This window comes from Oncorhynchus clarkii, chromosome 23 (assembly GCF_045791955.1).
Source record: "Oncorhynchus clarkii lewisi isolate Uvic-CL-2024 chromosome 23, UVic_Ocla_1.0, whole genome shotgun sequence".
In the NCBI taxonomy this organism is placed as follows: domain Eukaryota; kingdom Metazoa; phylum Chordata; class Actinopteri; order Salmoniformes; family Salmonidae; genus Oncorhynchus; species Oncorhynchus clarkii.
In genome coordinates, this window is record NC_092169.1 from 50,810,872 (window position 1) to 50,838,223 (window position 27,352).

Sequence of the window (27,352 nt, forward strand, 5' to 3'; positions counted from 1 at the left end):
GGACCTGGCTGTGGTTACAGAGTGTGGACCTGGCTGTGGTTACAGAGTGGACCTGGCTGTGGTTACAGAGTGGGGACCTGGCTGTGGTTACAGAGAGTGGGGACCTGGCTGTGGTTACAGAGAGGGGGGACCTGGCTGTGGTTACAGAGTGGGGACCTGGCTGTGGTTACAGAGAGTGGGGACCTGGCTGTGGTTACAGAGAGGGGACCTGGCTGTGGTTACAGAGAGAGTGGACCTGGCTGTGGTTACAGAGAGTGGGGACCTGGCTGTGGTTACAGAGGGGGGATCTGGCTGTGGTTACAGAGTGGGGACCTGGCTGTGGTTACAGAGAGTGGGGACCTGGCTGTGGTTACAGAGAGTGGGGACCTGGCTGTGGTTACAGAGAGTGGACCTGGCTGTGGTTACAGAGTGGGGACCTGGCTGTGGTTACAGAGTGGACCTGGCTGTGGTTACAGAGTGGACCTGGCTGTGGTTACAGAGTGGGGACCTGGCTGTGGTTACAGAGTGGGGACCTGGCTGTGGTTACAGAGTGTGGACCTGGCTGTGGTTACAGAGTGGACCTGGCTGTGGTTACAGAGTGGGGACCTGGCTGTGGTTACAGAGAGTGGGGACCTGGCTGTGGTTACAGAGAGGGGGGACCTGGCTGTGGTTACAGAGTGGGGACCTGGCTGTGGTTACAGAGAGTGGGGACCTGGCTGTGGTTACAGAGAGGGGACCTGGCTGTGGTTACAGAGAGAGTGGACCTGGCTGTGGTTACAGAGAGTGGGGACCTGGCTGTGGTTACAGAGGGGGGATCTGGCTGTGGTTACAGAGTGGGGACCTGGCTGTGGTTACAGAGAGTGGGGACCTGGCTGTGGTTACAGAGAGTGGGGACCTGGCTGTGGTTACAGAGAGTGGGGACCTGGCTGTGGTTACAGAGAGGGGACCTGGCTGTGGTTACAGAGTGGGGACCTGGCTGTGGTTACAGAGAGTGGGGACCTGGCTGTGGTTACAGAGTGGGGACCTGGCTGTGGTTACAGAGAGTGTGGACCTGGCTGTGGTTACAGAGAGTGTGGACTTGGCTGTGGTTACAGAGGGGGGATCTGGCTGTGGTTACAGAGAGTGGGGACCTGGCTGTGGTTACAGAGAGTGGGGACCTGGCTGTGGTTACAGAGAGTGGGGACCTGGCTGTGGTTACAGAGTGGGGACCTGGCTGTGGTTACAGAGAGTGTGGACCTGGCTGTGGTTACAGAGAGTGTGGACTTGGCTGTGGTTACAGAGGGGGGATCTGGCTGTGGTTACAGAGAGTGGGGACCTGGCTGTGGTTACAGAGAGTGGGGACCTGGCTGTGGTTACAGAGAGTGGACCTGGCTGTGGTTACAGAGAGTGGGGACCTGGCTGTGCTTACAGAGAGGGGGGACCTGGCTGTGGTTACAGAGAGGGGGGACCTGGCTGTGGTTACAGAGAGTGGACCTGGCTGTGGTTACAGAGAGTGGGGACCTGGCTGTGGTTACAGAGTGGGGACCTGGCTGTGGTTACAGAGAGTGGGGACCTGGCTGTGGTTACAGAGAGGGGACCTGGCTGTGGTTACAGAGAGTGGGCCTGGCTGTGGTTACAGAGTGGGGACCTGGCTGTGGTTACAGACAGTGGGGACCTGGCTGTGGTTACAGAGAGGGGACCTGGCTGTGGTTACAGAGAGAGTGGACCTGGCTGTGGTTACAGAGAGTGGGGACCTGGCTGTGGTTACAGAGAGTGGGGACCTGGCTGTGGTTACAGAGAGGGGGGACCTGGCTGTGGTTACAGAGAGTGGGGACCTGGCTGTGGTTACAGATAGTGGGGACCTGGCTGTGGTTACACAGACATTCCCTAGAGAATAGTTCTGAACGGGATCTCAGGATCTCACACAGAGGCTATTTTCACAGTAAGGAGAGAATGGGGGCCAGGGCCAGCTGGCTGAAAGAGCCTTCTGTTGCTTTGGCATTCCTCACACACACACGGTCAGCAATCAAAGGTGTGCCCAGCACAGAGAACAAAGAGACACTCACACACACACACACACACACACACATAATCATACAAAATAAAAATTGCAGCCAGGTTTTTAGAAATTCTCTTTCTATTGTGCACGTCTTGAGTCACGACCCTGATATAGCCATCTCATGAACAGTTAATTCACCAGTGTATGTTGCCCTAATGACTGAAGAGCTTGTGGTTAGTTTCTCCATACTCTGCTGTCTTATCTGAGGTTTCCACTACTTTCTGCTGTCGTGTTCTGTAGGTTTAGATATTTACATACAGTATTCCATTCAGCAGAGGCTTGTATTCCTACAGTCATGCGTACAGTCATGTTACATATGGTCTGTCCCAGGAATCTAACCCACAATCCTGGCACCGCAAGCACCTTGTTCTAAGGACATACAGTAGTGTGGTGTTGACCTCTGACCTCCTTGTTGTCGCTCTACCTTTGTTTTGTAGGGACCTAAAGGGGATCTTGGTCTTCCTGGTGTTCCCGGACCCCCAGGCCTCCCCGGAGTGAAGGGAGAGAGGGTAAGATAAGAGGACGTTCTATTCTGACTGGTATCTATCCCCTCTGTAGAGACCTGCTGTCCGATGGGGAAGCAATCACTGCTATTATACAACTAAACCTACTACTGATATTATACAACTAAACTACTGATATTATACAACTGAACTACTGATATTATACAACTAAACTACTGATATTATACAACTAAACTACTGATATTATACAACTAAACTACTGATATTATACAACTAAACATACTACTGATATTATACAACTAAACTACTGATATTATACAACTAAACTACTGATATGATACAACTAAACTACTGATATTATACAACTAAACTACTGATATTATACAACTAAACATACTACTGATATTATACAACTAAACTACTGATATTATACAACTGAACTACTGATATTATACAACTAAACTACTGATATTATACAACTAAACTACTGATATTATACAACTAAACTACTGATATTATACAACTAAACTACTGATATTATACAACTAAACTACTGATATTATACAACTAAACCACTGATATTATACAACTAAACATACTACTGATATTATACAACTAAACTACTGATATTATACAACTAAACTACTGATATTATACAACTAAACTACTGATATTATACAACTGAACTACTGATATTATACAACTAAACATACTACTGATATTATACAACTAAACATACTACTGATATTATACAACTAAACTACTACTGATATTATACAACTAAACTACTGATATTATACAACTAAACTACTACTGATATTATACAACTAAACTACTGATATTATACAACTAAACTACTGATATTATACAACTAAACTACTGATATTATACAACTAAACTACTGATATTATACAACTAAACTACTGATATTATACAACTGAACTACTGATATTATACAACTAAACTACTGATATTATACAACTGAACTACTGATATTATACAACTAAACTACTGATATTATACAACTAAACTACTGATATTATACAACTAAACCTACTACTGATTTTATACAACTAAACTACTGATATTATACAACTAAACTACTGATATTATACAACTAAACATACTACTGATATTATACAACTAAACTACTAAACTACTGATATTATACAACTAAACATACTACTGATATTATACAACTAAACTACTGATATTATACAACTAAACTACTGATATTATACAACTAAACATACTACTGATATTATACAACTAAACTACTGATATTATACAACTAAACTACTGATATTATACAACTAAACTACTGATATTATACAACTAAACTACTGATATTATACAACTAAACTACTGATATTATACAACTAAACTACTGATATTATACAACTAAACTACTGATATTATACAACTAAACTACTGATATTATACAACTAAACTACTGATATTATACAACTAAACTACTGATATTATACAACTAAACTACTGATATTATACAACTAAACTACTGATATTATACAACTAAACTACTGATATTATACAACTAAACATACTACTGATATTATACAACTAAACTACTGATATTATACAACTAAACTACTGATATTATACAACTAAACTACTACTGATATTATACAACTAAACTACTGATATTATACAACTAAACTACTGATATTATACAACTAAACTACTGATATTATACAACTAAACTACTGATATTATACAACTAAACTACTGATATTATACAACTATACATACTACTGATATTATACAACTAAACTACTGATATTATACAACTAAACTACTGATATTATACAACTAAACTACTGATATTATACAACTAAACTACTGATATTATACAACTAAACTACTGATATTATACAACTAAACTACTGATATTATACAACTAAACCACTGATATTATACAACTAAACTACTGATATTATACAACTATACATACTACTGATATTATACAATTAAACTACTGATATTATACAACTAAACATACTACTGATATTATACAACTAAACTACTGATATTATACAACTAAACTACTGATATTATACAACTAAACTACTGATATTATACAACTAAACTACTGATATTATACAACTAAACTACTGATATTATACAACTAAACTACTGATATTATACAACTAAACTACTGATATTATACAACTATACATACTACTGATATTATACAACTAAACTACTGATATTATACAACTAAACTACTGATATTATACAACTAAACTACTGATATTATACAACTAAACATACTACTGATATTATACAACTAAACTACTGATATTATACAACTAAACTACTGATATTATACAACTAAACTACTGATATTATACAACTAAACTACTGATATTATACAACTAAACTACTGATATTATACAACTAAACTACTGATATTATACAACTATACATACTACTGATATTATACAACTAAACTACTGATATTATACAACTAAACTACTGATATTATACAACTAAACTACTGATATTATACAACTAAACTACTGATATTATACAACTAAACTACTGATATTATACAACTAAACTACTGATATTATACAACTAAACTACTGATATTATACAACTAAACTACTATATTATACAACTAAACTACTGATATTATACAACTATACATACTACTGATATTATACAACTAAACTACTGATAATATACAACTAAACTACTGATATTATACAACTAAACATACTACTGATATTATACAACTAAACATACTACTGATATTATACAACTAAACTACTGATATTATACAACTATACATACTACTGATATTATACAACTAAACTACTGATAATATACAACTAAACTACTGATATTATACAACTATACATACTACTGATAATATACAACTAAACTACTGATAATATACAACTAAACTACTGATATTATACAACTAAACATACTACTGATATTATACAACTAAACTACTGATATTATACAACTAAACTACTGATATTATACAACTATACATACTACTGATATTATACAATTAAACTACTACTCATTGGATTAAGGCTCCCTGGACCGTTTACGTTCTGCATGCCTGATATTTGATGAACAGATAGAGAAGAAGCTCAACTGAAGAGCATTGTGGCTTGTGTTTAGTCATTTCAGGTTCCACAGACTTCTTATGACAATTTTCCATTTTCATGAAACCACCAGTTTTGATTGGACTTTCCACTGTTCTGTACAATCATGAAGACAGCAATCTTACCATACTCACCTGACAAGGACACACACTTTGTGAAATCCTTTTGATCCCCTCTACTGTTACAAGTTCAATCATTCATTCATAAGACTAGTCTTGCTGTTGCATTACATAGTAGTATAACTAGTGTTGTTGTCTAACTGTATAAATCTACTGTATAACTTTACATAGTAGTATAACTAGTGTTGTTGTCTAACTGTATAAATCTACTGTATAACTTTACATAGTAGTATAACTAGTGTTGTTGTCTAACTGTATAAATCTACTGTATAACTTTACATAGTAGTTTAACTAGTGTTGTTGTCTAACTGTATAAATCTACTGTATAACTTTACATAGTAGTATAACTAGTGTTGTTGTCTAACTGTATACATCTACTGTATAACTTTACATAGCAGTATAACTAGTGTTGTTGTCTAACTGTATAAATCTACTGTATAACTTTACATAGTAGTTTAACTAGTGTTGTTGTCTAACTGTATAAATCTACTGTATAACTTTACATAGTAGTATAACTAGTGTTGTTGTCTAACTGTATAAATCTACTGTATAACTTTACATAGTAGTATAACTAGTGTTGTTGTCTAACTGTATAAATCTACTGTATAACTTTACATAGTAGTTTAACTAGTGTTGTTGTCTAACTGTATAAATCTACTGTATAACTTTACATAGTAGTATAACTAGTGTTGTTGTCTAACTGTATACATCTACTGTATAACTTTACATAGTAGTATAACTAGTGTTGTTGTCTAACTGTGTAAATCTACTGTATAACTTTACATAGTAGTTTAACTAGTGTTGTTGTCTAACTGTATAAATCTACTGTATAACTTTACATAGTAGTATAACTAGTGTTGTTGTCTAACTGTATACATCTACTGTATAACTTTACATAGTAGTATAATTAGTGTTGTTGTCTAACTGTATAAATCTACTGTATAACTTTACATAGTAGTATCATTGTTTAACTGTACTGTATAACTTTACATAGTAGTATAATTGTTTAACTGTACTGTATAACTTTACATAGTAGTATAACTAGTGTTGTTGTCTAACTGTATACATCTACTGTATAACTTTACATAGTAGTATAATTAGTGTTGTTGTCTAACTGTATAAATCTACTGTATAACTTTACATAGTAGTATCATTGTTTAACTGTTCTGTATAACTTTACATAGTAGTATAATTGTTTAACTGTACTGTATAACTTTACATAGTAGTATAACTAGTGTTGTTGTCTAACTGTATAAATGTACTGTATAACTTTACATAGTAGTATAACTAGTGTTGTTGTCTTACTGCATAACTGTACTGTATAACTTTACATAGTAGTATAATTGTTTAACTGTACTGTATAACTTTACATAGTAGTTTAATTGTTTAACTGTAGTGTAGTTTAAAGATTTTCAATAGTGAACTGATTTCTCCTCAACTTCAGGGAGAAGCTGGCGAGGGAGGACCTAAAGGGGAGCAGGTAAGAAATCCATCTTTTAAAATGTCTGTTTATCTCTCACAACAATATCTGCCTGTATCTTAAGGTCAATGTGATACAGCAGCAGAGTGTGGATGGGCCCTTTCCAGTTTCAGGTTTTATTAGTCGTATGTTTAGGATACACATGGTAGAAACTGTCCGACCAAATGCTTACTGGCAGGTTCCTTCTGGACAACGCAATAACAATAAGAAATAATAAAAGATATGAATACCAACATAAAATAAATGGTTCAGTAGATTTATAGTCCAACATAGTAGAATAACAATTTATAGTCCAATATTTACACACGTTTTGGTGGGCAAGTGGTTAAATTGTGCAGTATTTAGCAATCATAATAAGAATCTGGTAGCAGCTGTTGAGATGTGTGTGTAGCATGAATGTATGTATGTGTGTGTGTGTGTGTGTGTGTGTGTGTGTGTTTCTAACTTACCCTTGGCATTTGTTATATCCAGAAGAGTGATTTTACCCCAAAATAATTTATATTGGTTTGTTGTGTGTGTGTGTGTGTGTGTAGGGGGGACAAGGTTCTGAGGGAACCTCTGGAGACAAAGGAGATGTTGTAAGTTATCACTCAAGCAAGGATTCATTGCATCCAACCCAACCTCACATTGGAGCCTTTTAAACAACACCTGTACTAATCCTCTGTGTTTCTCTCGTTTGTATAATAGGGTGACCAGGGGGAAGCTGGACCCAAAGGAGTGGTGAGTTCTGTACTCTTCTAGAAGCAGTTCCATGTCTCAAACCAGGAATATAACTTTGAGACAGTTTATCCACACCCATAGAGTAGTAGTGCTAAGTGGTTAACCAACATTTAGTTTTTTTTTTCAACGTTAAAAAAAAAAAAAACTAATTGACTGATGTTGTTTCAATTATTTGAATTCCATTTAGTTCGAGCTCCATGTGCAGTTTCTGTAGAGATAAATCAGAGCCTGAAGTGTATTTGGAAACAGGCTCAGCTAATGAATGAAGCCTGAAGTGTATTTGGAAACAGGCTCAGCTAATGAATGAAGCCTGAAGTGTATTTGGAAACAGGCTCAGCTAATGCAGGTTTTGAGCAGAGTAAGACAGGTAAGGAGGTCGGGCCACAGGACGAGATCTCCAAGGTCCTCCATTTCAGGCCTGTAACATCAGGGGTTTCTGTCATCCAAAGCGAGATGAGATCTCTGCAATACGATCTTCCGGGTTTTTCTTGTTCCAGATAAAAGCAGATATTAGTTTATTACATGGCTTGCTCACCAGCACCCCCGAAACTCAGAAGTCTTCATTGAGCATGCTCAGTACCACCCATGTAATGTTGTTCTGATCCAGTTGTCTCTCCCCTCTCTGTCTCCAGGTTGGAAACCCAGGAGAGCCTGGTAACAGAGGGCCAGAGGGTAGCAGAGGGCAGCCTGGCATCGAGGGCCCAGCTGGTACTCCTGGACCACGTGGCATGCAGGGCAACAGGGGCGCACCAGGAATCAGGGGGTCACAGGGACCGGCGGTAGGTACCCCCAAACCACCTCCACCCAAAACTCTGAAGACTGTACACCTGAACTTACTTACAAACTTACTAACTTACATACTTACTTACTAATTAACTTACGTGCTTACTTATATACCTACAAACTCACTTACATAGTACTTACTTATTTACATAAATACCTACTTACTTACATACTTAGTTACTAACCTACATACTTACTAACTTATTTACATACTTACTTACTTATTTACATAAATACCTACTTACTTACATACTTAGTTACTAACCTACATACTTACTAACTTATTTACATACTTACTTACTTATTTACATAAATACCTACTTACTTACATACTTTCATACTTACTTACATACTTAGTTACTAACCTACATACTTACTAACTTATTTACATACTTACTTACTTATTTACATAAATACCTACTTACTTACATACTTTCATACTTACTTACATACTCAGTTACTAACCTACATACTTACTAACTTATTTACATACTTACTTGCTTACAAATGTACTAACTTACTGCTAGGCCTTTCCCTCCTGGACCTAGACCATGGACAACAGTTTCCCAGTGTGTCCAGCATAACACAACTAGGGCTTACATAATGCATTTCAGAAGCTAAATCTATGTTTATTAAAGCTGTTTTCTCATCATAAACCTTTTCTTATGTTATCCTTCAGGGTAAAGAACCAAGCGATCAACACATCAGACAAGTCTGCATGAGAGTTATGCAAGGTAAGAATTTTTGCACACTTGTCATTCCTTCAGTGTCTTTAAAATCAATGTATCCCACTCTACCTTTAAGTATAAACACTCTGTAATATCCCAAACCTCATTGTTTATACTATAGACTAGGGGTATTCAACTCTGACCCTATGAGGTTTGGAGCCTGCTGCTTTTCTGTCCTACCTAATAATGAATTGCACACAGCCAGTGTCCCAGGTCTAAATCAGTCCCGGATTAGAGGGGAACAATGAAGAAATGCAGTAGAACTGGCTTCCAGGTACAGAGTGGAGTTTGGGGGATATAGCCTATCTGGCTTGACAGTTTGAAGAGAGGGAAGCAGAAAAAAACCATCATAAATACGCTTCAACCTTTGTTAGTTTGATGGATAACAGACTCCTGAACCCCAGAAATGCTGAAGTGGCAGCCTGTTTTTTTGTCTCTCTCCCTGGGCCCTCTTACAGTATCCCACCCCCTCCTCCCACTACCACTACTCTCCTCCTAAACTCATTACTTTTTTATACCCAATGTGCTGAAAAATGTATTTCACCTCCAGAGGACCTGCACTTTTGCTAAAAGCAGAAAAGCAAAGACTGGAATTTGGAGCGTAAAATACCAAGCCAAAAGCCTTAGGAGTTTTATGTTGAACTCTTGGCACCATAAATACACATATATATTTTTCAGTTTCTTAACGATCGTACCCTTTTTTTACATTTTCACCTCAAATGACATACCCAAATCTAACTACCTGTAGCTCAGGACCTGAAGCAAGGATATGCATTTTCTTGATAACATTTGAAAGGTAACACTTTGAAGTGTGTGGAAATGTGAAAGTAATGTAGGAGAATATAAAACATTGGATCTGGTAAAAGATAATATAATATAAAAAACATGCATTTTCTATTTATTTTTGTCTTCCATCATCTTTGAAATGCAAGAGAAAGGCCATACATTAAGGTAGGATCCTAGGTGTAATTTAGATTATGTCCACAAGATGGCAGCAGTGTGTGTGCAAAGTTTCAGACTGATCCAGAGATCAATTACCTCACTACACAATATTTTGTATCAAGTCTGCCAGGAGTTTGCCCAAATGTGCCAAATTGCTCAATGTATACATTTTCAAGTACATAACTATAGAGAACATACAAAAATGCTATGGTAATAAAATATTAAAGCTTAACACTCCCAGGAATGTTATACATGGTGGATCTAGATCATGATGGATCTAGATGGCCAAGTGGGGTGGGTGTGGAGCCAGAGACAGCAGTGGGGTCAAACTATAGAACTCAGTTCCTACATTTAAATATAAAAAAACAACACCACATTTTATCTCTGGGACCCTCAGGATGACAAATCAGAGCAAGATTACTGAATGTAAGTACATTATTTACCTTCAGAGGTGAATGTATCAAACCACCAGCCGTGATAAAAGTGTTTTGTTGTGCACTATCCTCAAACAATAGCAGGGTATGTTTTGTGTGTAATAGCTACTGTAAATTGGACACTGCAGTTAGTTAACAATAATTTAAGCTTTCTGCCCGTATAAGACATGTCGCTGTCCCGGAAAGTTGGCTGTTGTATACACTGTTTTCTAGTCACATTGTCACATATTGAGCAACAACTGTCCCGGTTTAGGGACACCAATCCCGTAAAGTTGAATGTTTTCCAATAAGTATTTTCACTCTGCTCAATTTACCGAGGCAGACTTGAATGTGTAAGAATAAGGAGGACTACAATTTTTATAACATTTATAAAAAGGCCTTCATTAAAGTTCCATTTTCATCTCAATATCAAATCATTTCTGGGAAAACAATTGAGTACCTTATTGTGATTTTTTAAAATTGAAATGGTCAAAAATAAACAAAAATAGTTTATTTTATTTAGCAAAGAGACATTTCTCAAGCAAGAATTTTGCTAACACTGTCTGGGAGTGGTCTAAGTGGGGAGGGGAAAGCTGGAAACTAGCTGTTATGGCAAAGAGGTTTGGAACTCTCTTTCTTATTGGTCTATTAACTGATTTACCACCTGGTAATGTCACCAGGCAGGCCAAAACTCCATCCCACCAAAAGAGGCAGAAATCTTAGGCGGTCTTTTCAAACAGCCCCTACACTAAAAGGGAATTATCCTAATTTTCACAATTTCACAGTATTATTCCAACATTAAATTGTGGAAATATATATAAAACAAAGGAAAATCCCATTTTGGACTGCACTGAGCCTTTAATACATTTGATTGATTAATTGTTTGCTCATCATTCCCTTTCCTCTTGCTCCAACAGAGCAGCTAGCCCAGTTGGCTGCCAGTCTAAGGAGGCCGGAGTCTGGAGCAGCGGGCCTGCCTGGTAAGCCAGGGCCTCCTGGTCCTGCCGGACCCCCAGGGGACAGTGGCTTCCCTGGGCAGGCTGGAGCAAGAGGACTGCCTGGCCTCAAAGGACCTCCAGGACTCCTAGGACTCAAAGGACCCAAAGGTGGGGAGAGGATTTTTAATGTTACTGTTATTTGAAAATGTGAAAGCAAAATTCAGCTCATGTACCCAAAGGAGTTTTAGAATAACCCTTGTAATTAACATGCTGTGTGGCGCAGGTGAATTGGGCGACAGAGGAGACCGAGGTCCCACGGTGCGAGGGGCCAAGGGCCAGCCAGGACCTCCCGGTCTACCAGGTGAGTGACATCGACCTTGATCGCCATGGAGAAGCGAACCATCAGTAGTTTACTTTTTATTTATGTTCTAATCCTAGTCTTGGTCTTGGTTGTAGATATTCTAGTCTTGGTCTTGGTTGTATATATTCTAGTCTTAGTCTTGGTTGTAGATATTCTAGTCTTGGTCTTGGTTGTAGATATTCTAGTCTTGGTTTTGGTTGTAGATATTCTAGTCTTGGTCTTGGTTGTAGATATTCTAGTCTTGGTTTTGGTTGTAGATATTCTAGTCTTGGAGGTTGTAGATTTTCTAGTCTTGGTCTTGGTTGTAGATATTCTAGTCTTGGTCTTGGTTGTATATATTCTAGTCTTGGTTTTGGTTGTAGATATTCTAGTCTTGGTCTTGGTTGTAGATATTCTAGTCTTGGTCTTGGTTGTAGATATTCTAGTCTTGGTTTTGGTTGTAGATATTCTAGTCTTGGAGGTTGTAGATTTTCTAGTCTTGGTCTTGGTTGTAGATATTCTTGGTCTTGGTTGTAGATATTCTAGTCTTGGTCTTGGTTGTAGATATTCTAGTCTTGGTCTTGGCTGTAGATATTCTAGTCTTGGTTTTGGTTGTAGATATTCTAGTCTTGGTCTTGGTTGTAGATATTCTAGTCTTGGTCTTGGTTGTAGATATTCTAGTCTTGGTCTTGGTTGTAGATATTCTAGTATTGGTCTTGGTTGTAGATATTCTAGTCTTGGTCTTGGTTGTAGATATTCTTGGTCTTGGTTGTAGATATTCTAGTCTTGGTCTTGGTTGTAGATATTCTTGGTCTTGGTTGTAGATATTCTAGTCTTGGTCTTGGTTGTAGATATTTTAGTCTTGGTCTTGGTTGTAGATATTCTAGTCTTGGAGGTTGTAGATATTCTAGTCTTGGTCTTGGTTGTAGATATTCTAGTCTTGGTTTTGGTTGTAGATATTCTAGTCTTGGAGGTTGTAGATATTCTAGTCTTGGTTTTGGTTGTAGATATTCTAGTATTGGTCTTGGTTGTAGATATTCTAGTCTTGGTCTTGGTTGTAGATATTCTAGTCTTGGTCTTGGAGGTTGTAGATTGTCTAGTATTGGTCTTGGTTGTAGATATTCTAGTCTTGGAGGTTGTAGATTTTCTAGTCTTGGTTTTGGTTGTAGATATTCTAGTCTTGGTCTTGGTTGTAGATATTCTAGTCTTGGTCTTGGTTGTAGATATTCTAGTCTTGGTCTTGGTTGTAGATATTCTAGTCTTGGTCTTGGAGGTTGTAGATATTCTAGTCTTGGTCTTGGAGGTTGTAGATATTCTAGTCTTGGTCTTGGTTGTAGATATTCTAGTCTTGGTCTTGGTTGTAGATATTCTAGTCTTGGTCTTGGAGGTTGTAGATATTCTAGTCTTGGTCTTGGTTGTAGATATTCTAGTCTTGGTCTTGGTTGTAGATATTCTAGTCTTGGTCTTGGTTGTAGATATTCTAGTATTGGTCTTGGTTGTAGATATTCTAGTCTTGGTCTTGGTTGTAGATATTCTAGTCTTGGTCTTGGTTGTAGATATTCTAGTCTTGGTCTTGGAGGTTGTAGATATTCTAGTCTTGGTCTTGGTTGTAGATATTCTAGTCTTGGTCTTGGTTGTAGATATTCTAGTCTTGGTCTTGGGTGTAGATATTCTAGTATTGGTCTTGGTTGTAGATATTCTAGTCTTGGTCTTGGTTGTAGATATTCTAGTCTTGGTCTTGGTTGTAGATATTCTAGTATTGGTCTTGGTTGTAGATATTCTAGTCTTGGTCTTGGTTGTAGATATTCTAGTCTTGGTCTTGGAGGTTGTAGATTGTCTAGTATTGGTCTTGGTTGTAGATATTCTAGTCTTGGAGGTTGTAGATTTTCTAGTCTTGGTTTTGGTTGTAGATATTCTAGTCTTGGTCTTGGTTGTAGATATTCTAGTCTTGGTCTTGGTTGTAGATATTCTAGTCTTGGTCTTGGTTGTAGATATTCTAGTCTTGGTCTTGGAGGTTGTAGATATTCTAGTCTTGGTCTTGGAGGTTGTAGATATTCTAGTCTTGGTCTTGGTTGTAGATATTCTAGTCTTGGTCTTGGTTGTAGATATTCTAGTCTTGGTCTTGGAGGTTGTAGATATTCTAGTCTTGGTCTTGGTTGTAGATATTCTAGTCTTGGTCTTGGTTGTAGATATTCTAGTCTTGGTCTTGGGTGTAGATATTCTAGTATTGGTCTTGGTTGTAGATATTCTAGTCTTGGTCTTGGTTGTAGATATTCTAGTCTTGGTCTTGGTTGTAGATATTCTAGTCTTGGTCTTGGTTGTAGATATTCTAGTCTTGGTCTTGGTTGTAGATATTCTAGTCTTGGTCTTGGTTGTAGATATTCTAGTCTTGGTCTTGGTTGTATATATTCTAGTCTTGGTCTTGGTTGTAGATATTCTAGTCTTGGTCTTGGTTGTAGATATTCTAGTCTTGGTCTTGGTTGTAGATATTCTAGTCTTGGTCTTGGTTGTAGATATTCTAGTCTTGGTCTTGGTTGTAGATATTCTAGTCTTGGTCTTGGTTGTAGATATTCTAGTCTTGGTCTTGGTTGTAGATATTCTAGTCTTGGTCTTGGTTGTAGATATTCTAGTATTGGTCTTGGTTGTAGATATTCTAGTCTTGGTCTTGGAGGTTGTAGATTTTCTAGTCTTGGTTGAACAAGGAAAGTTGAACAAGGAAAGAGTTTGCTAACATACTGTATTCCATTTGGTTTTGTGTTTGGCCGCAACCGTTCGTTATCATTAGCAAAAGATCTTAAGAGTCTCTAGAATGTTCTAGTCTTGAGTCCTTGAGGTTCTAGTCTTGAGTCTTTGAGGTTCTGGATGTTCTACTTTGGTGTAAGATGGTTTAGCTAACTCTTCTCTAACTCTAACTCCACAGGTGAGCCCGGAAAGCCTGGTTACGGCCAGGAGGGACGTGACGGCGAGAGAGGACCTCCAGGTGTTCCTGGCCAGGCTGGTGTACCTGGGCCTCCTGGTAATGCTGGCCCCAACGGCTACTGCGACCCATCGTCCTGCAACCTCAGACCGGGGGACATTGACACCAGCATCAAGGGCCCGGAGGGAACTAGAAACTAGAGCCACCACCCAGTGGAGGCTGGTGTCACTTTAAATCTGAGGACTGGATGTAATGGCTGTAATGGAATGAATGGAAAAGTTTCAAACACCTTGGATTCTGTTCCATTTATTCCATTAGAGCCATCACTATGACCCATCCCCCCTTCACCAGCTTCCACTGCCCAACACCCAGAGAGGGGTAGAGACAGAGACAGAGACTAAGATGGCAGATGGACAGCTCTCCCACCCCAACCCTGGGAGCACACAACATCCTCACAGCCTCTCTACTCTGAAGGCTGTTGCTGTAAAGTGGTCCATTCTAACGTATCTGCAGTGTTTTGTGAGAGTGTTCTGTGCTAGCCAGATCTCTATCGGATATGAAGGAGTCTTCCACTTCCACAAATGCGAAACAAAACTAAGTATTTTGTTGCAAAACAATAATAATCCTGAACCTGTTTGGACGTGTAACAGTTTTTTACATGACAGATTTTCTTTTTCTTTTGTTGTTTTCAGAAGTGGGTGCTCTATTTTAAGATATTCATGTTTTGAAGACTATATTTGTTTTTATTCCACCGTCCCTGTAAACCTAGATGTCCTTAATAACCACCAGACAAATACCTGTCCTTAATAACCACCAGACAAATTACCTGTCCTTAATAACAACCAGACAATCACCTGTCCTTAATAACCACAGGACAATTCACCTGTCCTTAATAACCACCAGACCATCACCTGTCCTTAATAACCACCAGACAAATACCTGTCCTTAATAACAACCAGACAATCACCTGTCCTTAATAACCACCGGACAATTCACCTGTCCTTAATAACCACCAGACAATCACCTGTCCTTAATAACCACCAGACAAATACCTGTCCTTAATAACCACCAGACAAATACCTGTCCTTAATAACCACCAGACAATCACCTGTCCTTAATAACCACCGGACAATTCACCTGTCCTTAATAACCACCGGACAATTCACCTGTCCTTAATAACCACCAGACAAATACCTGTCCTTAATAACCACCAGACAAAACACCTGTCCTTAATAACCACCGGACAATTCACCTGTCCTTAATAACCACCGGACAATTCACCTGTCCTTAATAACCACCGGACAATTTACCTGTCCTTAATAACCACCAGACATTCATTTACCTGTCCTTAATAACCACCGGACAATTCACCTGTCCTTAATAACCACCAGACAAATTACCTGTCCTTAATAACCACCAGACATGCACCTGTCCTTAACAACCACCGGACAATTCACCTGTCCTTAATAACCACCAGACAAATCACCTGTCCTTAATAACCACCAGACAATTCACCTGTCCTTAATAACCACCGGACAATTCACCTGTCCTTAATAACCACCGGACAATTCACCTGTCCTTAATAACCACCAGACAAATCACCTGTCCTTAATAACCACCAGACATGCACCTGTCCTAAATAACCACCGGACAATTCACCTGTCCTTAATAACCACCAGACAAATCACCTGTCCTTAATAACCACCAGACAATTCACCTGTCCTTAATAACCACCGGACAATTCACCTGTCCTTAATAACCACCGGACAATTCACCTGTCCTTAATAACCACCAGACAATTCACCTGTCCTTAATAACCACCGGACAATTCACCTGTCCTTATTAACCACCCGACATTTACCTGTCCTTATTAACCATCTGGCTGTATTTGTATGTTCCCTTTCCTCCTCTCCTCTCACTGAAACAGCTGTATACTGTAGCCAACATGTTGATTTCAGCAGCAGCTCCATCCATATCGAATCACGCTAATTCCTCCCCAATAAAGTAAAACCATAAAGCAATACCAAGATTGCCTTTAGCCCAAAGTGTATTTTTTGTATTTGTAATGTACTGCATCATGTTCTATATTAAAGTATCAATTACCAAAGATAGACCTGGTGAAAAACAGTGATATCAGTTTGTACAGAATGTACCTGGGGTATTTCCAGCCCCCTGCTTTCCTTCCAGAAATATAAATAAAGAGATAGAAGATAGGACTGACACCAAGCCACACTGACTGACGGACCTTCCATATGCGCTGTACATCTCTGTAAATTGTTTTCAATTGTGGTTAATTATATTTCCTACAAAAAATAACTATCCTAATGATTGAATGTGAGGTTTGTTCTCATTGTACAGTGTGAGGAGGATTCTGAGAGATGATTATTTTGAAAATAAATGGAATATTCCCTTCACAGTATTCTGTTCACTGTTGAGTACCATGTCACCACCCATAGAAATGAAGTCACTAGAACGGCAATTCCAATGCGATTCTATTTCTATGTGAAATCCTCTCAGGGTTTGGAGAGATGGAGAAAAGTAAGTCAGTTGTTTCTATTTTATTATATGATGATGATGATGATGATGATACTATTTGAGGGTGACATCACAGTTTGTACAAATATCTATGAGGAGGATCTAGAAATTTCAAATAAATTCTCTTTTTTTTTCTGTGACTTTTTTCACTCCAAATAAAGCAATGCTGCGTTCAGTTTTAAAATATATTTCCATCTTTTTAAACATTGTACTCAAATGTACTGCTGGAATACTCAGAATAAGCAATATCTTCTCAGAAAACGTAACCTCGATGAAGAGAATATAACAAAATATATCTTAAAAAGCTCTTGAAACAGTTTATTGACATAAATAATAGACAATCTGGTTTTCAAAACATAGTTTCATATAACCCAAACATGTGACAGTTAATTAAGGAATTGACCACGCAGAGAAATATTCAGTCAATTCTACCTTTCTAGAAATATGTGATGACAATATCATCCAAATCACCAATTATACTTTTCTCCGTCTCTTTATCAATAATGCATACGGAGCACCAAGAAAGCAGATATTCTCATTTAGAAACTTCACATCAGTTAGATATCGTATTGTATTCACATTTTGATAGTGACACACCAATGTGTAATCTGAGTAGGTCATTACAAGCAAATGAAACACATGAAATGTAAGAAATTATTGTTGTACAGATTTAAGGCAGGTATCGGTAATCAGAGTGTAAAATCAACAGTGTTTTCATAGAATGCTGTAAAGTCAAAAGATTTGTTGGAAAAACATTACCCTTCATACATATTCAACTTGCTGTACAACCTCCATTATATGGTCAAACAGTGGTTCACAACTTCTAAGTATAGGCTTTCATAAATGATCAACAAAAGATGACTAGCTTGGCACCAACTCAATAGGCCTATAGTTAACAACATTTTCTATCCATTACGTTTAGCATTTTAGTCTTGAGGTAAATCTAAACCGTTAGCTTTAAAGTAGCAGTGTAGTAGGATAGTGGTAAGGCTAGAGTGTAACATCACGCTGACTAAACTAGTGTGTGTACAGTATAGCCGTATGCCTCAGATGAGGTAGACCATCAAATTAAAACAACAATTATCACACTCAAACACAAATAACAAAGTACATAAATGACCAAGATAATGAGATAAAACACGCTGTTAAAAGGAAATACTAAATACATGGAGAGGTCTTCTTCTCCACAGAGGGGCGACTGACAAGTGTAGAAAACCATGACCACAATAGAACAGTGAGAATGAATCGGTTGTTGAGTTGAACAAACTTCTCTGTATGAAGCTTTTGAAGTGTTTGTACGGTGTCCATATTAGGACAGACACACCTGACGAGACCGAGGCTGTCCTAATATGGACACAGTAGAGGTGTTTTCCCGACGGCAACAAGGTTAGGTAGCAGGGTTGGGGCTAATCCCATTTAAATTCACCCAGTTCAGGAAGTAAACAAATAACATGTATTGTCATTGAAATCCATTTCAGTTTACTTCCTGAAATGAGAGCATTGTCATGGAGTTGACACCAACCCAGGTAGGTAGTGCTAGTAGAGCTGTTCGGTTTCTATCCCTTTCATTAGCCCTGTTACACAGCAGCAGCCATGGTAACTAGGGCCCCTTGCTTTACTACTATGGTAGTAACGACCCTGGGTTTATAAGCACTGACCGACTCTGCAGCACAGTCGATAGCGCGCTGGACTTCGGGCTAGAAGGTTGAGAGTTTGAGACCTGCTCCCTGCCTGTTTCGTTACATTGGTGTCACACATCCCACTTCTGACACCAATGTAATGAAACAGGCAGGGAGCAGGTCTCGAACCCTCGACCTTCTAGCCCGAAGTCCAGCACGCTATTGACTGTGCTGCAAAAGCATGCTCGTGTGGCAGAGTCGATGTCCGCGCTTATAAACCCAGGGTCGTTACAGTATGGACAGATTGTTCATTATCGTTCAGGGAATACCATGGACAGATAGCAGAGACAACTGAGAATAAATCAAGTGAACCCATAGTGAAGCACACAATCAGGTGAACCCATAGTGAAGCAGACAATCAGGTGAACCTAGAGGTGAACCCATAGTGAAGCAGACAATCAGGTGAACATAGAGGTGAACCCATACTGAAGCAGACAAGCAGGTGAACCCATAGCGAAGCAGACAATCAGGTGAACCTAGAGGTGAACCCATAGCGAAGCAGACAATCAGGTGAACCTAGAGGTGAACCCATAGCGAAGCAGACAATCAGGTGAACCTAGAGGTGAACCCATAGTGAAGCAGACAATCAGGTGAACCTAGAGGTGAACACATAGTGAAGCAGACAATCAAGTGAACCTAGAGGTGAACCCATAGTGAAGCAGACAATCAGGTGAACCTAGAGGTGAACCCATAGTGAAGCAGACAATCAGGTGAACATAGAGGTGAACCCATACTGAAGCAGACAAGCAGGTGAACCCATAGCGAAGCAGACAATCAGGTGAACCTAGAGGTGAACCCATAGCGAAGCAGACAATCAGGTGAACCTAGAGGTGAACCCATAGTGAGCAGACAATGAACCTAGAGGTGAACACATAGTGAAGCAGACAATCAAGTGAACCTAGAGGTGAACCCATAGTGAAGCAGACAATCAGGTGAACCTAGAGGTGAACCCATAGTGAAGCAGACAATCAGGTGAACATAGAGGTGAACCCATACTGAAGCAGACAAGCAGGTGAACCCATAGCGAAGCAGACAATCAGGTGAACCTAGAGGTGAACCCATAGCGAAGCAGACAATCAGGTGAACCTAGAGGTGAACCCATAGCGAAGCAGACAATCAGGTGAACCTAGAGGTGAACCCATAGTGAAGCAGACAATCAGGTGAACCTAGAGGTGAACCCATAGTGAAGCAGACAATCAGGTGAACATAGAGGTGAACCCATACTGAAGCAGACAAGCAGGTGAACCCATAGCGAAGCAGACAATCAGGTGAACCTAGAGGTGAACCCATAGCGAAGCAGACAATCAGGTGAACCTAGAGGTGTACCCATAGCGAAGCAGACAATCAGGTGAACCTAGAGGTGAACACATAGTGAAGCAGACAATCAGGTGAACCTAGAGGTGAACCCATAGTGAAGCAGACAATCAGATGAACCTAGAGGTGAACCCATATTAAAGCAGACAATCAGGTGAACCTAGAGGTGAACCCATACTGAAGCAGACAATCAGGTGAACCTAGAACTCATGGTAACCGTTCAGAGTATAAATGGACTTGTATTGAGACTGGAAGCTGCTTGTAAAGTGTACAACAATGTACTGATACTTCAGCTTCAATACAAAGGCAGTCATCTTGATGTTACAAGAGAAAAAACAACATCCATGACTGTCTTGACCAATCTACTTCAATGGATAAACATTGAAGCTGATTTATTTTTCAAATGACATCTATTACAACATGCTTCCGCAACTCAACATAAACAAGAGGAAAACCATTCATGACTATGAAGTTAAGTTTGATATTTAGATAAAAACAGGTGCATTGGACCTTTCACCAATCTCCTTCAAGAGAGTTTGCTCTGAAAACACACACACCAAAACATACTACTAGCCTGGAATCCACAATGGTGAAAGGATACATCTCAGCTTGGTTTCAAGGCTAACAGACTAACCACATCAAGCCATCATCATTCATCTAAGGACGGGTGTTGGAATGTGGAAATTAGCACAAGTAAATACAACACATCAGAGGATTCATTATTTGAAATAAAATGTTAATCAGTATAGCAAACAATCTTCTAATGAACACTAGAGGGCCCTGTCCACTTACAAATGAAGTAAGGACACGAGACACAGCTCACCATATTCTGTGTCATTCTGCCTATGGCTGTGTTTACACAGGCAGACAATTCTGATATTTTGCTGTAATATTGGTCTTTTGACCACTAAGATCTTTTGCCAATAATTGGGCAAAAGAATCAGAATTGGACTTCCTGAGTAAACGCAGCCTTTGTGTCTTACTTCCGGCAGTATCATTTAGCCACATAAAATGTTCACGTTGAGATGCCAACAAAACGAGCAAGCAGTAACAGTGTGACATGGAAATAAAGAAATGCCTCAATGTTGTTAACCAATTAGCTAATGTCTTCTGTAAAAGTCAAAGGGTTGAATATGACATTGACATATAATGACCTGAGCCATACATATCACCAAGCACAGGAGGTTGGTGGCAACTTAATTGGGGAGGACGGTCTCATAGTAATGGCTGGAGCGGAATGGTGTCAAATACATCAAACACATGGTTTCCATGGTTTCCATGTGTTTGATGCCATTCCATTTGTTCCGTTCCAGACATTATTATGAGCCGTTTTCCCCTCAGCAGCCTCCACTGTCACCAAGCTATCTTCAAAGACCCTCAATCAATTTGATGCTCTGAAATACTAAGAGAAAATCTCCAACTCAAAGAAATGGGAGCGCAGGAGTGTGACATTGTTTTTAACCCCAATTTCGTCATATCCAATTGGTAGTTACAGGCTTGTCCCATCACTTCACTGCAACTCCGGTATGGACTCGGGAGAGGTGAAGGTCTAGAGCCATGCGTCCTCCGAAACACAACCCTGCCAAGCTGCACTGCTTCTTGACACACGGCTCGCTTAACCCGGAAGCCAGCCGCACCAATGAGTCGGAGAAAACGCTGGGCCAAATTGTGTGCCGCCTCACGGGTCTTCCGGTCACGGCCGGCTGCGACACAGTCTGGGTTCAAACCCGGGTCTGTAGTGACGCATCAAGCACTGTGAAGCAGTGCCTTAGACCGATAAAAGAAGGCAAAAGAGACAATTTAAACATCACAAAGTGTCAGCTCCACCCATGTACTTTCTCCAACTTAAATAATTGCCTTTGAGGGTCCAGATCTAATCAAACCTACATTAGTATTAGTCTCCCAAGGCAGACGGATTGCCTCCCACCATGTATCCAGTACTGCCTAGGGTCGGTTTAAGGAGACGACAATAATATAGTTATTGCATAGTACCTTTGTTTAACTACTGAATGCGTCTGGAAACACACATCTTATCAATCTCTATGACGACAGTCTACCGGGTGTTTTTCCCAGGTTTTAGGTCACTGGGTCAAAATGAAACACCTAAGGGCATGTTTGTTTGAATTGAGGCCTGAGTGACAGAGAGAGCACTCTGATAACATTGGAGAAGTACAGAGATATTTAATTAATGTCCTTGATTCTTAGCTTATTACTTTCCAATCAGAAACACAACAAATAAATAACAAAATAACTCCAGTCTTAAAACACACCAACATAATATATATGTATACAGTGACAAACAATGCTACATGGTCAAACAGTTGAGGGAGAAATATGTATCTGAGCCGTAATGTACAGATATTGTCAAAATAAAAAATAAAAACATAAGAGTTCAAGTAAAGACCCACCAAGAAAACAAACAAAGAAAACTCAGAAGTAAAATATTGCAGTGTTGTTATTAGATAAGAAAGATCACCTCTTATGGCTTCAACATCTAAATATACACATAGCACCCATGTAGACTGATGTACACACAGTTCTGATGGAGGACTCAGCTGTATACTCCATGTAGACTGATGTACACACAGTTCTGATGGAGGAATCAGCTGTATACTCCATGTAGACTGATGTACACACAGTTCTGATGGAGGACTCAGCTGTATACTCCATGTAGACTGATGTACACACAGTTCTGATAGAGTAACCAGCTGTATACTCCATGTAGACTGATGTACACACAGTTCTGATAGAGTAACCAGCTGTATACTCCATGTAGACTGATGTACACACAGTTCTGATGGAGGACTCAGCTGTATACTCCATGTAGACTGATGTACACACAGTTCTGATGGAGGAATCAGCTGTATACTCCATGTAGACTGATGTACACAGTTCTGATGGAGGAATCAGCTGTATACTCCATGTAGACTGATGTACACACAGTTCTGATGGAGGAATCAGCTGTATACTCCATGTAGACTGATGTACACACAGTTCTGATGGAGGAATCAGCTGTATACTCCATGTAGACTGATGTACACACAGTTCTGATGGAGGACTCAGCTGTATACTCCATGTAGACTGATGTACACACAGTTCTGATAGAGTAACCAGCTGTATACTCCATGTAGACTGATGTACACACAGTTCTGATAGAGTAACCAGCTGTATACTCCATGTAGACTGATGTACACACAGTTCTGATAGAGTAACCAGCTGTATACTCTCCATGTAGACTGATGTACACACAGTTCTGATAGAGTAACCAGCTGTATACTTCATGTAGACTGATGTACACACAGTTCTGATAGAGTAACCAGCTGTATACTCCATGTAGACTGATGTACACACAGTTCTGATAGAGGAATCAGCTGTATACTCCATGTAGACTGATGTACACAGTTCTGATGGAGGAATCAGCTGTATACTCCATGTAGACTGATGTACACACAGTTCTGATAGAGTAACCAGCTGTATACTCCATGTAGACTGATGTACACACAGTTCTGATGGAGGAATCAGCTGTATACTCCATGTAGACTGATGTACACACAGTTCTGATAGAGGACTCAGCTGTATACTCCCATGTAGACTGATGTATACACAGTTCTGATGGAGGAATCAGCTGTATACTCTCCATGTAAACAATAAAAGCTGACACATCATGAATCTGACCCCATAAGCAGACGTTATAGTGACATATAAGTAGCTAATATGTCATCATAAGTGACGTCTAACTTAGTGACATATCAGTAATATGTCCACATATACCTATGTAGTTAAATGGCACTATTTGTTTGACATATTCTAATGAGACCATGTTGCCAAAAGAGCAGCGATGTAACAACATCTCCGATCCTACCATATTCTATTGGTTTCATTGTACTGGGCAATTTCAATCAATCACTGTAGTATTTGACATGTATTTGTTTGCCCTCTTTGGAGACAAGACCATGGATAAAGGGAAACTGTCCTACTTCATGTTAGCCATATGTATGACTGCAAGAAATCTACATTGAAGTCCTCGCGGCTAACTTCACGTGAACGTGAGGTGATACGACATTAGCATAATATACACACTTACACACAAACTGTACATGGAAGAAATGTCAACTTGACCAAGCCGTCACAAACTACATTCAGTTGGCATTAAGATAGTGTTTAACCCTTGATCATGTTGTGCTGGTTGTCTTGAGATATGGCAACAGTCAGGCGATGTTACCTGTTGAATAATATCAGAACTCAGAACCCAATCTAGCAGGCTACTCAATTAGTCTGTTATGAACACTACATGTTGAGGTGTATAGTATGTGAAGAGATCTCACTGAGTAACACCTCACATAAAGTACCTAGAGTGTAGGGTGACGAGAGAGGAAGCCAGTATTCTGTTTTGATACCAGACCATCCCTTTACAATTACAACAGTATCATGCAATATATCTGACTGGTAGTGTTTGAAACACAGAATATTTAGCATTCTCAAAACTTCATAAAATTCATAAACAAAGCTCTAGTACTGAATTACACGACAAGATATTCATTATGTTATGTAAATGGATCAACTCATGTAGCTAGCTTCCTTCTAACACGTTTCACAAATATCCCATTCATTGAGGAAATATATATTAATATATGAAATATATATTCAGAACTATATTTCGTGTTACATGATCCTCCTTCACTTTGCATAAACAGTTCACACAAAGAATATTGATTAGTCATACACAAACACACACATTTCAGACTGCCTGTTTACCAGCTCACACACACACAACGAAAATATCAAATGAGACCAAACGTGTGCATAGCTATCCCCATAAACAAGCATTATTAAATCTTTAAGAAAATGTTTTCTCCCGACAGTATTATTTAAAGAAACAAATTAATTTACGGCCTCGAAAGACTTCATGTGAATGAATATGGAATGCATCAGGTCACAGCAGGGGAGTTGTGTGAAAACAAGAAATACATGAAACAGTACTTCATATCATCATCATAGCTACAATGACAATAATAATGGACTGTAACACATTTCAAATGAATAGAACAACCATCAACGTAAAGTAACAAATAATTGCATTTCAATGCTTCTATGGTCATAAGAAAACCGAAAGGCGGTTGTGAGCGCTCCAGGGTGAAGTTTCCACTAGGTACAGATCTAGGATCAGCTTCCCCTCCCCCAATCCTAACCTTAACAATTGGTGGGGAAAATGCAAAACTGACCCAAGATCAGCATCTATGGGCAATTTCATCCTACACCATTGTGTTGAGATACATGTTGTATATATTTCTGGTTGAGTCTTTCCCATGTAAAGCAGAAACAGAGGATGTGTGTTTTCAATGTAAAACTGACCACAAGGACGATACTGTCTGTCTGATATGAGCTGACTGAGTGATCAGGCTCCACACGCCCGGCTCCTGTGCCTATGGTTGACTGCTGTAGAGAAATGGAGGCTGGATGGGTGGAGGGGGCCCCTGGGCCCTAGCCATTGAGAGGGCCCTTATTCATTGAAGGGTCCCCTATCAGTTGAGGGGGGACCCTAGCCGTTCCGTGTGGAGTGAGAGGATGGATGGAGACAGTCACTGGGATCACATTTACCATGAGGTCCCTGGGGACCTGAAGGGCCCGATGGCCCCTGGATACTGCTTCCAGGTTCACCTGCAGACAAAAACACTTTCACATTTGTGGGGAGTAGTGAACTTCAGGAGGAAGTAGAGATGATTGGGACGCAACCATTGGGTGATTGTTTAATCAATCAAATAAACCATGAAGGAAAACAGGATGTTATCAGAGGAGCAGTATATTACTGGGAACAGTATTATCTAGTCAGCTAACAAAACTGCTTTCATGTGCCAAACTGCAACTCTTAAAAAGGAGATGAAAACACCCACTCTCATGCATACTTTACACACAAACCCCTCCTCAATACAGATCACAATAAAAAGTTAATGTTCTGCACAAAAAGATCAGAATGAAAGATTTTGCTGCTTCGCTCCCGGCAGAGAAGAATCTCTCTGAGATCATGCTGAAAAGTGAGAGAGTTGATCAAATGGAAATAAGAGATTTAAGTGTATGTTTCTTTTATATCCGCCCTATCAGTGATGATGTACTAATTGTTTCGTGTCAGCTTGGTACCTCAGCGTAAGAGAGAGTCATTATGAGTAGCTCTGCTCATTAGTTCTGTTGGCTTACTAATTACTAGTGTTTTTAAACTGAAAACATCAAACGACCTCAGGATGAACTGTTGTCCATGTTAGAGCTGGTGGTTACACTTTACTTGAACCCTCATTCATAAGGGCTACATGACACTGTCATAACCATGACATAACTGTCATAACATGACATAACTGTCATAACCATGACATTACACTGTCATAACATGACATAACTGTCATAACCATGACATTACACTGTCATAACCATGTCATAACTGTCATAAACATGACATTACACTGTCATAACCATGACATTACACTGTCATAACATGACATAACACTATCATAACCATGACATTACACTGTCATAACATGACATAACACTGTCATAACATGACATTACACTGTCATAACCATGACATTACACTGTCATAACATGACATAACACTATCATAACCATGACATAACAGTCATAACATGACATAACACTGTCATAACATGACATAACACTGTCATAACCATGACATTACACTGTCATAACCATGACATAACTGTCATAACCATGACATACCTGTCATAACATGACATAACACTGTCATAACATGACATAACACTGTCATAACATGACATAACACTGTCATAACATGACATACACTGTCATAAAC

At 39.2% G+C, this 27,352-nt stretch overlaps 2 protein-coding genes across 2 annotated transcripts in view; one reads left to right on the forward strand and one right to left on the reverse strand.

The window, feature by feature from the left end:
• Positions 1–15,204, forward strand: part of LOC139381310 (collagen, type IX, alpha 1b) — a 33,250-nt gene extending 18,046 nt beyond the window's left edge. Inside the window, exons 21-29 of the mRNA XM_071124762.1 lie at positions 2,455–2,526; positions 7,188–7,223; positions 7,757–7,801; positions 7,911–7,943; positions 8,576–8,722; positions 9,406–9,460; positions 11,727–11,915; positions 12,031–12,108; positions 15,008–15,204. Of these exons, the coding sequence (XP_070980863.1) occupies positions 2,455–2,526; positions 7,188–7,223; positions 7,757–7,801; positions 7,911–7,943; positions 8,576–8,722; positions 9,406–9,460; positions 11,727–11,915; positions 12,031–12,108; positions 15,008–15,204 (852 nt within the window). The remainder of the gene's footprint in view (positions 1–2,454; positions 2,527–7,187; positions 7,224–7,756; positions 7,802–7,910; positions 7,944–8,575; positions 8,723–9,405; positions 9,461–11,726; positions 11,916–12,030; positions 12,109–15,007) is intronic.
• Positions 15,205–25,830: 10,626 nt separating this feature from the next.
• LOC139381914 (collagen alpha-1(XIX) chain-like) overlaps positions 25,831–27,352 on the reverse strand; it is a 244,516-nt gene continuing 242,994 nt past the window's right edge. The window contains exon 54 of the mRNA XM_071125772.1: positions 25,831–26,190. Within this exon, the coding sequence (XP_070981873.1) occupies positions 26,072–26,190 (119 nt within the window). The 3' untranslated portion in view covers positions 25,831–26,071. The remainder of the gene's footprint in view (positions 26,191–27,352) is intronic.